General features: G+C 45.4%; 1 protein-coding gene across 2 annotated transcripts in view; it reads right to left on the bottom strand.

The window, feature by feature from the left end:
* Positions 1-12795, bottom strand: part of LOC134927726 (leucine-rich repeat flightless-interacting protein 2-like) — a 156640-nt gene that overhangs the window by 120400 nt on the left and 23445 nt on the right. Inside the window, exon 1 of one of the 2 annotated variants that reach the window (XM_063922599.1) lies at positions 8510-8655. The exons of the other annotated variant lie outside the window; for it this stretch is intronic. Coding sequence (XP_063778669.1) covers positions 8510-8623 — 114 coding nt within the window. The 5' untranslated portion in view covers positions 8624-8655. Of the gene's footprint in view, positions 1-8509; positions 8656-12795 lie in introns of those variants that run through there. 2 annotated transcript variants of the gene reach the window in all.

The following is a 12795-nucleotide window of genomic DNA, read 5'->3' as shown; positions in this document are numbered from 1 at the left end:
AGCTGTGTGACGACTAAGCTAAGCGACCCTAGTGGCCGACACAAACACCTGGCCCATCTAGGAGTGGCACTGCAGTGTCAGACAGGATGGCACTTAAAAAAATAGTCCCCAAACAGCACATGATGCAAAGAAAAAAAGAGCTGCACCAAAGTCGTTGTGTGACTAAGCTAAGCGACCCAAGTGGCCGACACAAACACCTGGCCCATCTAGGAGTGGCACTGCAGTGTCAGACAGGATGGCACTTAAAAAAATAGTCCCCAAACAGCACATGATGCAAAGAAAAAAAGAGCTGCACCAAAGTCGTTGTGTGACTAAGCTAAGCGACCCAAGTGGCCGACACAAACACCTGGCCCATCTAGGAGTGGCACTGCAGTGTCACGCAGGATGGCCCTTCAAAAAAATACTCCCCAAACAGCACATGACGCAAAGAAAAAAAGAGGCGCAATGAGGTAGCTGTGTGACGACTAAGCTAAGCTACACAAGTGGCCGACACAAACACCTGGCCCATCTAGGAGTGGCACTGCAGTGTCAGACAGGATGGCACTTAAAAAAATAGTCCCCAAACAGCACATGATGCAAAGAAAAAAAGAGCTGCACCAAAGTCGTTGTGTGACTAAGCTAAGCGACCCAAGTGGCCGACACAAACACCTGGCCCATCTAGGAGTGGCACTGCAGTGTCACGCAGGATGGCCCTTCAAAAAAATACTCCCCAAACAGCACTTGACGCAAAGAAAAAAAGAGGCGCAATGAGGTAGCTGTGTGACGACTAAGCTAAGCGACCCTAGTGGCCGAAACAAACACCTGGCCCATCTAGGAGTGGCACTGCAGTGTCACGCAGGATGGCCCTTCCAAGAAATACTCCCCAAACAGCACATGATGCAAAGAAAAAAAGAGGCGCAATGAGGTAGCTGTGTGACGACTAAGCTAAGCGACCCTAGTGGCTGACACAAACACCTGGCCCATCTAGGAGTGGCACTGCAGTGTCAGACAGGATGGCACTTAAAAAAATAGTCCCCAAACAGCACATGATGCAAAGAAAAAAAGAGCTGCACCAAAGTCGTCGTGTGACTAAGCTAAGCGACCCAAGTGGCCGACACAAACACCTGGCCCATCTAGGAGTGGCACTGCAGTGTCAGACAGGATGGCACTTAAAAAAATAGTCCCCAAACAGCACATGATGCAAAGAAAAAAAGAGCTGCACCAAAGTCGTCGTGTGACTAAGCTAAGCGACCCAAGTGGCCGACACAAACACCTGGCCCATCTAGGAGTGGCACTGCAGTGTCAGACAGGATGGCACTTAAAAAAATAGTCCCCAAACAGCACATGACGCAAAGAAAAATGAAAGAAAAAAGAGGTGCAAGATGGAATTGTCCTTGGGCCCTCCCACCCACCCTTATGTTGTAAAAACAGGACATGCACACTTTAACGAACCCATCATTTCAGCGACAGGGTCTGCCACACGACTGTGACTGAAATGACTGGTTGGTTTGGGCCCCCACCAAAAAAGAAGCAATCAATCTCTCCTTGCACAAACTGGCTCTACAGAGGCAAGATGTCCACCTCATCATCATCGTCCGATTCATCACCCCTTTCACTGTGTACATCCCCCTCCTCACAGATTATTAATTCGTCCCCACTGGAATCCACCATCTCAGGTCCCCGTGTACTTTCTGGAGGCAATTGCTGCTGGTGAATGTCTCCATGGAGGAATTGATTATAATTCATTTTAATGAACATCATCTTCTCCACATTTTCTGGAAGTAACCTCGTACGCCGATTGCTGACAAGGTGAGCGGCGGCACTAAACACTCTTTCGGAGTACACACTGGAGGGAGGGCAACTTAGGTAGAATAAAGCCAGTTTGTGCAAGGGCCTCCAAATTGCCTCTTTTTCCTGCCAGTATACGTACGGACTGTCTGACGTGCCTACTTGGATGCGGTCACTCATATAATCCTCCACCATTCTTTCAATGGTGAGAGAATCATATGCAGTGACAGTAGACGACATGTCAGTAATCGTTGGCAGGCCCTTCAGTCCGGACCAGATGTCAGCATCAGCAGTCGCTCCAGACTGCCCTGCATCACCGCCAGCGGGTGGGCTCGGAATTCGTAGCCTTTTCCTCGCACCCCCAGTTGCGGGAGAATGTGAAGGAGGAGATGTTGACGGGTCGCGTTCCGCTTGACTTGACAATTTTCTCACCAGCAGTTCTTTGAACCTCTGCAGACTTGTGTCTGCCGGAAAGAGATATCCAACGTAGGTTTTAAATCTAGGATCGAGCACGGTGGCCAAAATGTAGTGCTCTGATTTCAACAGATTGACCACCCGTGAATCCTGGTTAAGCGAATGAAGGGCTCCATCCACAAGTCCCACATGCCTAGCGGAATCGCTCTGTTTTAGCTCCTCCTTCAATGCCTCCAGATTCTTCTGCAAAAGCCTGATGAGGGGAATGACCTGACTCAGGCTGGCAGTGTCTGAACTGACTTCACGTGTGGCAAGTTCAAAAGGTTGCAGAACCTTGCACAACGTTGAAATCATTCTCCACTGCGCTTGAGACAGGTGCATTCCACCTCCTTTGCCTATATCGTGGCCAGATGTATAGGCTTGAATGGCCTTTTGCTGCTCCTCCATCCTCTGAAGCATATAGAGGGTTGAATTCCACCTCGTTACCACCTCTTGCTTCAGATGATGGCAGGGCAATGTCAGGTGTTTTTGGTGGTGCTCCAGTCTTCTGTACGCCGAAAGTGGCCCGCAATTCTTCTGGCCACCGACAGCATCTCTTGCACGCCCCTGTCGTTTTTTAAATAATTCTGCACCACCAAATTCAAGGTATGTGCAAAACATGGGACGTGCTGGAATTTGCCCAGATGTAATGCACGCACAATATTGCTGGCGTTGTCCGATGCCACAAATCCCCAGGAGAGTCCAATTGGGGTAAGCCATTCTGCGATGATCTTCCTCAGTTGCCGTAAGAGGTTTTCAGCTGTGTGCGTATTCTGGAAAGCGGTGATACAAAGCGTAGCCTGCCTAGGAACGAGTTGGCGTTTGCGAGATGCTGCTACTGGTGCCGCCGCTGCTGTTCTTGCAGCGGGAGGCAATAAATCTAACCAGTGGGCTGTCACAGTCATGTAGTCCTGTGTCTGCCCTGCTCCACTTGTCCACATGTCCGTGGTTAAGTGGACATTGGGTACAACTGCATTTTTTAGGACACTGGTGAGTCTTTTTCTGACGTCCGTGTACATTCTCGGTATCGCCTGCCTAGAGAAGTGGAACCTAGATGGTATTTGGTAACGGGGGCACACTACCTCAAGCAATTGTCTAGTTCCCTGTGAACTAACGGCGGATACTGGACGCACGTCTAATACCAACATAGTTGTCAAGGCCTCAGTTATCCACTTTGCAGCAGGATGACTGCTGTGATATTTCATCTTCCTCGCAAAGGACTGTTGGACAGTCAATTGCTTACTGGAAGTAGTACAAGTGGTCTTCCGACTTCCCCTCTGGGATGACGATCGACTCCCAGCAGCAACAACAGCAGCGCCAGCAGCAGTAGGCGTTACACTCAAGGATGCATCGGAGGAATCCCAGGCAGGAGAGGACTCGTCAGACTTGCCAGTGACATGGCCTGCAGGACTATTGGCTTTCCTGGGTAAGGAGGAAATTGACACTGAGGGAGTTGGTGGTGTGGTTTGCGCGAGCTTGGTTACAAGAGGAAGGGATTTACTGGTCAGTGGACTGCTTCCGCTGTCGCCCAAAGTTTTTGAACTTGTCACTGACTTATTATGAATGCGCTGCAGGTGACATATAAGGGAGGATGTTCCGAGGTGGTTAACGTCCTTACCCCTACTTATTACAGCTTGACAAAGGCAACACACGGCTTGACACCAGTTGTCCGCATTTCTGTTGAAATAATTCCACACTGAAGAGCTGATTTTTTTTTTATTTTGACCAGGCATGTCAATGGCCATATTCCTCCCATGGACAACAGGTGTCTCCCCGGGTGCCTGACTTAAACAAACCACCTCACCATCAGAATCCTCCTTGTCAATTTCCTCCCCAGCGCCAGCAACACCCATATCCTCATCCTGGTGTACTTCAACAGTCTAAATATTAGTACTGATGTCAGGCGCTATCAACAGTTATAAATAGTTTATAAATGAATGGATAATTCTCTTACAACTCATATAATTTAAATAGCCGCAAACAAGGTGAAATGGCCTGTGGAAATGGCCAACACAATCACACCTGATTGAAACCAGGTGTAGAGAAAATAGTTCTAGTTAACCTCTTGCGCTATTGAATTAAAGGTAACATGACTTGAAGACACTTAATTAATGATTGAAATAGATTTAATATCCATAAAATAAATTACAAACATAAAAATAAATAGTTAAGTATGCGCATACACATAAAAAGATAAATACTAAACTTTACTAATGAGCATAAGAGGTGGATCATATAATTAATTGTGACCATGTATAACTAATCAGTATTCATACGTTGACAGTGTCCTTTAGTTGGTATTTTCAATATGGAACAGTCCCATTAGTTGTGCTCATAAAAATGAGTTTAGATGAGTTTAGATGTGTCACTTGGTACACATCTAAACTCATTTTTATGAGCACAACTAATGGGACTGTTCCATATTGAAAATACCAACTAAAGGACACTGTCAACGTATGAATACTGATTAGTTATACATGGTCACAATTAATTATATGATCCACCTCTTATGCTCATTAGTAAAGTTTAGTATTTATCTTTTTATGTGTATGCGCATACTTAACTATTTATTTTTATGTTTGTAATTTATTTTATGGATATTAAATCTATTTCAATCATTAATTAAGTGTCTTCAAGTCATGTTACCTTTAATTCAATAGCGCAAGAGGTTAACTAGAACTATGTACTTCAACAGTGGCATCTTCAATTTGACTATCAGGAACTGGACTGCGGGTGCTCCTTCCAGCACTTGCAGGGGGCGTGCAAATGGTGGAAGGCGCAAGCTCTTCCCGTCCAGTGTTGGGAAGGTCAGGCATCGCAACCGACACAATTGGACTCTCCTTTGGGATTTCGAAGAACGCACAGTTCTTTGCTGTGCTTTTGCCGCAAGTCTTTTCTTTTTTCTAGCGAGAGGATGAGTGCTTCCATCCTCATGTGAAGCTGAACCACTAGCCATGAACATAGGCCAGGGCCTCAGCCGTTCCTTGCCACTCCGTGTCGTAAATGGCATATTGGCAAGTTTACGCTTCTCCTCAGACGCTTTTAATTTTGATTTTTGGGTCATTTTTTTACTGATCTTTTGTGTTTTGGATTTTACATGCTCTGTACTATGACATTGGGCTTCGGCCTTGGCAGACGACGTTGATGGCATTTCATCGTCTCGGCCATGACTAGTGGCAGCAGCTTCAGCACGAGGTGGAAGTGGATCTTGATCTTTCCCTATTTTTTTAACCTTCACATTTTTGTTCTCCATATTTTAATGCGCACAACTAAAAGCCACCACAGGTATACAATGTAGATGGATGGATAGTATAGTATTATATTACTTATGGAGGACGAGTGCACTGACGACACAGAGGTAGGTACAGCCGTGGCCTACCGTACTGCTTATATATATAATATACTATATATAATATACTGTATATAACGGACCTGGTGGACACTGTCAGCAGACTGCTAAACTAGTATGAAGAAAAAAAAACCCACCACAGTTAGGTATACAATACAATGTAGATGGATGGATAGTAAGTATAGTATTATATTACTTATGGACGACGAGTGCACTGATGACACAGAGGTAGGTACAGCCGTGGCCTACCGTACTGCTTATATATATAATATACTGTATATAACGGACCTGGTGGACACTGTCAGCAGACTGCTAAACTAGTATGAAGAAAAAAAAACCCACCACAGGTAGGTATACAATGTAGATGGATGGATAGTATAGTATTATATTACTTATGGAGGACGAGTGCACTGACGACACAGAGGTAGGTACAGCCGTGGCCTACCGTACTGCTTATATATATAATATACTGTATATAATGGACCTGGTGGACACTGTCAGCAGACTGCTAAACTAGTATGAAGAAAAAAAAAAACACCACAGGAGTGTTTTTCAGGCAGACAAACGTATACTGGACTGGTGGTCACTGTCAGCAAAACTGTGCACTGTACTCCTGCTATAACTGCTCCCCAGTCCTCACAATTAGGCAGTGTGAGCAGTGCACTCAGCACAGATATATCATGCAGCAGTGCAGCACATTGAGCACAGATATGGTGGAGCGTTTTTTTCAGGCAGAGAAACAAAGGATTAAACTAACTCACTGGTGGTAAACCCTGCACTGTACTCCCTAACAGCTGCTCCCCGTCCCCAATCCTCCCCACATAACTAAGTCACTCAGTTTACTCTGTTCTTTTCTAATATAACGGAGAGGACGCCAGCCACGTCCTCTCCCTATCAATCTCAATGCACGTGTGAAAATGGCGGCGACGCGCAGCTCCATATATAGAATCCGAATCTCGCGAGAATCCGACAGCGGGATGATGACGTTCGGGTGCGCTCGGGTTAACCGAGCAAGGCGGGAGGATCCGAGTCGCTCGGACCCGTGTAAAAAAAAAGGTGAAGTTCGGGCGGGTCGGATCCCGAGGATCCGAACCCGCTCATCACTAATATATATATATATATATATAGATATATACACACACACACACACACACACACACACACACACACACACACACACACACACAGTGGTTGAAGTGGAAATTTTGAAGTGGGGGTATGCAAAAGTGAAGGATGTAATTATGCGCGCAGGCTCCTGAAAAGGGGGCGTGGTTACCCAAAAGGGGGCGCAGTCACCCAAAAGGGGGCATGTCCCGTGTAGTAGAACCCCTTATACTATCTAGTACTGGTGCCCCTTTCATTTTATAGCACACGGTACGAGCCGAAATTGACATAGCACACGGTACGAGCCGAAATTCACATAATAGCACACTGAATGAGCCGAAATTCACATTATAGCACACTGAATGAGCCGAAATTCACATTATAGCACACTGAATGAGCTGAAATTCACATTGAAGCACACTGAATGAGCCGAAATTCACATTGAAGCACACTGAATGAGCCGAAATTCACATTATAGCACACTGAATGAGCCGAAATTCACATTAAAGCACACTGAATGGGTGGTCTTCAGTATGCCGGCTGTCGGGATCCCGGCGCACAGTATACCGGCGCCGGAATCCCGACAGCCGGCATACCGACACTTATTCCCCCTCGTGGGGGTCGACGACCCCCCTGGAGAAAGAAAACCGTGCCCGCAGCGTGGCGAGCATAGCGAGCCCGCAAGGGGCTCATTTGCGCTCGCCACACTGTCGGTATGCCGGCGGTCGGGCTCCCGGCGCCGGTATGCTGGTCGCCGGGAGCCCGACCGCAGGCATACCATACTACACCCCACTGAATGAGCCGAAATTCACATTGAAGCACACTGAATGAGCCGAAATTCACATTGTAGCACACTGAATGAGCCGAAATTCACCTTGTAGAACACTGAATGAGCCGAAATTCACATTGTAGCATACTGAATGAGCTGAAATTCACCTTGTAGCACACTGAATGAGCCGAAATTCACCTGGTAGCACACTGAATGAGCCGAAATTCACATTGTAGCACACTGAATGAGCCGAAATTCATATTGTAGAACACTGAATGAGCCGAAATTCACCTTGTAGAACACTGAATTAGCCGAAATTCACATTGTAACACACTGAATGAGCCGAAACTCACATTGTAGCACAATGAATGAGCTGAAATTGTGACAGCAGGGACAGCCAGAGTGACAACAGGGAGAGAGACAGTGATGACAGGGAGAGACAGTGATGACAGGGAGAGAGAGTGACGACAGGGAGAGAGAGTGATGACAGTGACGACAGGGAGAGGGAGAGAGAGTGACGACAGGGAGAGGGAGAGACAGTGACGACAGGGAGAGTGACGACAGGGAGAGAGAGTGACGACAGGGAGAGAGGTGACAGCAGGGGAACATTACCTCATTTGTTGCTGGCAGCGGTGAGCGGTGGGCTGCTGGTGGCGGGCGGATGGTGAGCGGCGGCGGCGGGGCGGCTGGCGAGTGGCGTGCGGCGGGTGGCTGTGAGCTACTACAGTGCCCTACACGGCCGCCACACAGGGACAGGGAGCACCATGTGCAGCAGGATGGCCACTTCCCTCGCCTCCTGCTGCACTTTCATGTGCTCATTTCCGGGTCAGTGGAAGAAGTGGCGGTATACCATACCGCCCCACTTCGCCCACTGTGTATATATATATATATATATATATATATATATACACACACATATGTGGACAGGATGGCGGCACTCAGAGTCTCCACGCATGTAGATGCGAATAGCTTTTATTTAAGGCATCAACGTTTCAGGTAGGCACCCGTCGTCAGGATAGCATAGTAACAAATAAAGCATCTTACCACATTTATATACCTAGGCATACCTCCGTTTGATTACCAGGCCGGGTCCAGCTGGGCGCCGCGCTGTCTGATTCCGGCTGCCGTGCGGGCGTGCGGCGAGGATGCAGCTCCGTCCCGCTCAGTGACGTCATCCACATGCGTCCACCCAGTCTGCCTGGCCAGGTGTCATCAGGATATCACCATGGTAACTATACAAAAACAAATACAGAAACAGAAAAAGAAAAGAAGCACCATAACAGGTTAAAAACAATAATTAAAAATGTTACTGTCTGTAACATATAACAATGGTGAGCAACATCTTTATATTAATGAGGAAACTAAATATATACGCTACCACTTATTGTTAAGGCACTAACAAGTGCTCATTTGTTAAATTATATAACTTGCTTTTTGCACAGGGACTAGTTTGGCCCTATGACATACCTGTGGTAACGAAAATCATACTCTAATGTATAAATGACTGCTGTGTTACATGAAACATTTGAGACCCAATGTGTCATTAAGTCCCCTAGGGGCTATAGTGTCTAGCTGGAAAATCCATCTGCTCTCCAATTGGAAAAGCACCTTTCCTCGGTTACCTCCCCTAATAGTAGCTGGTACATGATCGATCAATTTTGATCGTAGGCTGGCTATACTATGTTTGGCCTGGGCAAAATGCCGCGCTACTGGTTGGTCACTATCACCTGACTCTAGAGCTGCCCTAATGGCGAATCTATGTCCAGCCATTCTTTCCCTAAATTGTCGTCCGGTTTTACCTATATAACTTAATCCGCACGGACAAGTTAAAATATATACGACAAATTAAGTAGTTCAAGTCAGCGCATGTCCAATTGTGTATTTTTTCCCGGGGTGGGTAAACGTGCTACCCGGTATGAGGGACCTACAAGTGGTGCATCCCAGACAGCGGTAGCACCCTGCCCTCTGTGTCAAAAAATGTTGTTGTGATTGTTTCTTTAAATTAGTGACGTCTCTCTTAACCAAATGGTCACCTAAATTACGGCCTCTAGTATAGCAAGGAAGAAGCCGTGAATCTTGACGACGGGTGTTATCCTGATGACGGGTGCCTACCCGAAACGTTGATGCCTTAAATAAAAGCTATTCACTATCTACATGAGTGGAGACTCTGAGTGCCGCCATCCTGTCCACATACGCATTGGGAGTAAATTCCCATGGAGGGCACCGGAGCAAGTACAGCTTTTTAAATACTAGTGCCGGATGATCCAGTTCATTTATATTGGGAAGGCTGAGCCTGCAGCTCTGCTTCTCTATCATGGCACAGTGAATCTTCAGCCGACAGCATATCATGAACAACTTTATATTGGAGGTTTATACAGGAACAGTATCTCACTGAGTATTGTTTAAATCCAATATGACTGCAAGAAACATGGATACCCCAGATATGGCCCAGCAATTGATGGAAATGGACACACAAGATCAGTTCAGTTATACTGATTCTGAAGCTGAGGCCATTCTTTGCACAGAGAAATTTGTTGATGATACAAGTAATCTGACCCAGGAAGAACTATTTAAAGAGTGGTTTAATTTGAAAAAATGAGAACTTGATTTTAAATACCACGCCATTACCTTATCAGATTATTATAGGGAAAAATTAATTCCACGAGGATTTAGAATTCGGAATATGCCTACGATTGGACGCTATTCAGTTCCCTTTTGCCGTAAGTGGATTTCGATCCTAAATAAATGTTCTATGGACCTTATATTAGCAGTCATAGAAGAATCCACACGGGAATTGAATACAACAAAGGAAAAACGGACCACGTTTGAGCTCCAACATAAGGCCGAATTCATAAAGAACACCAGTGAGGATTGGCTCAGTAAATTAACAACACAGGTGGAACAACATAAAAATGAATTAATAAAATTCAAAAGGGAAAAATACAAAAAAGTACAATTGGACTATCAGCGACATCAAGTTTACTCTTGGCTGAATGCCATTGGCAATAAGCCACGTAACAATACCCTACCCAGATTTCGACGCCAACACTTTGACCGATCACAACGGGAAGACACTAGCACGTCGGCCAGTGAATCTGAGCCTCAACCATCCACTTCCACGGGTCATCATCACCCTTTAGGGGTTACCACCCAGGCAGCCACCACAGGCCCGGGGAAAGAAAGACGCGGAGGGGGAGACAAAATGCGAGGCAGAACAAGGGGCAGACCGCCGCGCAGAAAATAGACAAGGTGTTCAACCTATATCAGATTCTTATCAGATCAAGAATATGAAGTCTTATCTAAAGGTCTTTCTTACATTCCCACTAAGTTTGACAGCTTTCAGTGGAAAGTGGACACTTACAAGCTTAATCGGACTCTGAGGCTCAAGGAACACTTTAATGAAGCACAATTAAGGTCACAGGATTCCCCAGATGTAAAAATACCTAAGAATCTAAGAAAGCTCCAACCCAAGTCCCAATTTGACCCTATTAGTGCTAACCCATCAATAAGGACATTTACTAGATTGATGGATCAGATGGGTACAGTATCTAATTATGAAAAGCCATTCAGAAACAACATGTCTAGAGTAGAACTTGAAACAGTCAGTAGGCTAAGTAAATGTAATGACATAGTCATACGTAAGGCCGATAAGGGAGGAGCAGTTGTAGTGCAATCCCTTGAGGACTATGATGCAGAATGCCTACGACAGCTATCTGATATTGACACATATGAATTATTGCCGAGGGATCCAACTATGAGCTATAAACAAGAATTAGATTCAGTCCTATCAGCAGCAGTTTCACATCTATACATTACATCAGAAGTAGCAAAGGCACTTACAGTAGAATTCCCAGTGGTACCAATATATTACCCTGTGCCAAAAATACACAAGGGGTTGGAGAGGCCCCCAGGCAGACCTATCATATCTGCCTGGGGATCTCTCTACCAACCCATATCTGTGTATTTGGATTCCCTATTAAATCCATGTGTCCAGAACTCCAGTACCTACCTTAAGGACACGACAGATTTATTGTTAAAACTTAAGAACTTGGGGCCCCTTCCTTCGGGAACATTACTATGTAGCGCAGACGTCAACAGTCTGTACACATGTATCCCTCATCATGATGGATTAAGGGCAGTGGAATTGTTGATTACTGATAACCCACATTATAAAGGCCCCCCAGTACATTTATTTCTACAACTACTTAATCTAGTTTTAACTAGAAACTATTTCATGTATGACGCACGTTTTTATGTGCAATTGGCGGGGTGTGCGATGGGGTCGAATGTGGCCCCATCGTACGCCAACGCCTTTATGATAATGGTCGAAAAACAACTGCTATTGTCTAAACCTGAAGTCATGACATATCTGCCACTGTATGTGAGATATATAGATGACCTCCTATTGATTTGGTTGGGTGAGGAATCATCCTTGATCACCCTATTAACTACACACAATAGGACGGGTCATGCAGTCCAATTCACGTATAGCATTTCACCAGAGGTCATTCATTTCCTAGATGTGAAAATTTCACTTCAATCAGGGATAATTAGAACCGCAATATACGTGAAGGACACTGACAGGAATACCATCTTAAAACAGGATAGTTTTCACCCACAAGCATTACGAAATGGGTTACCCTACTCGCAGATGTTGCGAGTGAGGAGAATTACCAGTGATCCTTTAGAAACTACACATGCTATGACGAATATGGTGAATAAGTTTGTGGAGAGAGGGTACACCCGTAAACAATTGGAAAAAACTAGGGATAAAGTGTTAGCTATCCCTAGAGATGATGTGCTTAAAACCATCAGAGAAAAACCATCAGAAACATCTATTTTGCCTTGGGTAAATACTTAGATACAATACCAGAAGTCAACTCACAAATAAGGTAGCAAAAACATTCTGGCCAATAATCAACACGGATAAGAACTTACCCTCACTCAAAGATTCACGGCTTCTTCCTTGCTATACTAGAGGCCGTAATTTAGGTGACCGTTTGGTTAAGAGAGACGTCACTAATTTAAAGAAACAATCACAACAACATTTTTTGACACAGAGGGCAGGGTGCTACCGCTGTCTGGGATGCACCACTTGTAGGTCCCTCATACCGGGTGGCACGTTTACCCACCCCGGAAAAAAATACACAATTGGACATGCGCTGACTTGTACTACTAAATTTGTCGTATATATTTTAACTTGTCCGTGCGGATTAAGTTATATAGGTAAAACCGAACGACAATTTAGGGAAAGAATGGCTGGACATAGATCCGCCATTAGGGCAGCTCTAGAGTCAGGTGATAGTGACCAACCAGTAGCGCGGCATTTTGCCAAGGCCAAACATAGTATAGC

This window comes from Pseudophryne corroboree, chromosome 5 (assembly GCF_028390025.1).
Source record: "Pseudophryne corroboree isolate aPseCor3 chromosome 5, aPseCor3.hap2, whole genome shotgun sequence".
Lineage (NCBI taxonomy): Eukaryota > Metazoa > Chordata > Amphibia > Anura > Myobatrachidae > Pseudophryne > Pseudophryne corroboree.
The sequence above is the reverse complement of the archived record's forward strand: the minus strand, read 5'-3'. Positions and strand labels throughout refer to the sequence as shown.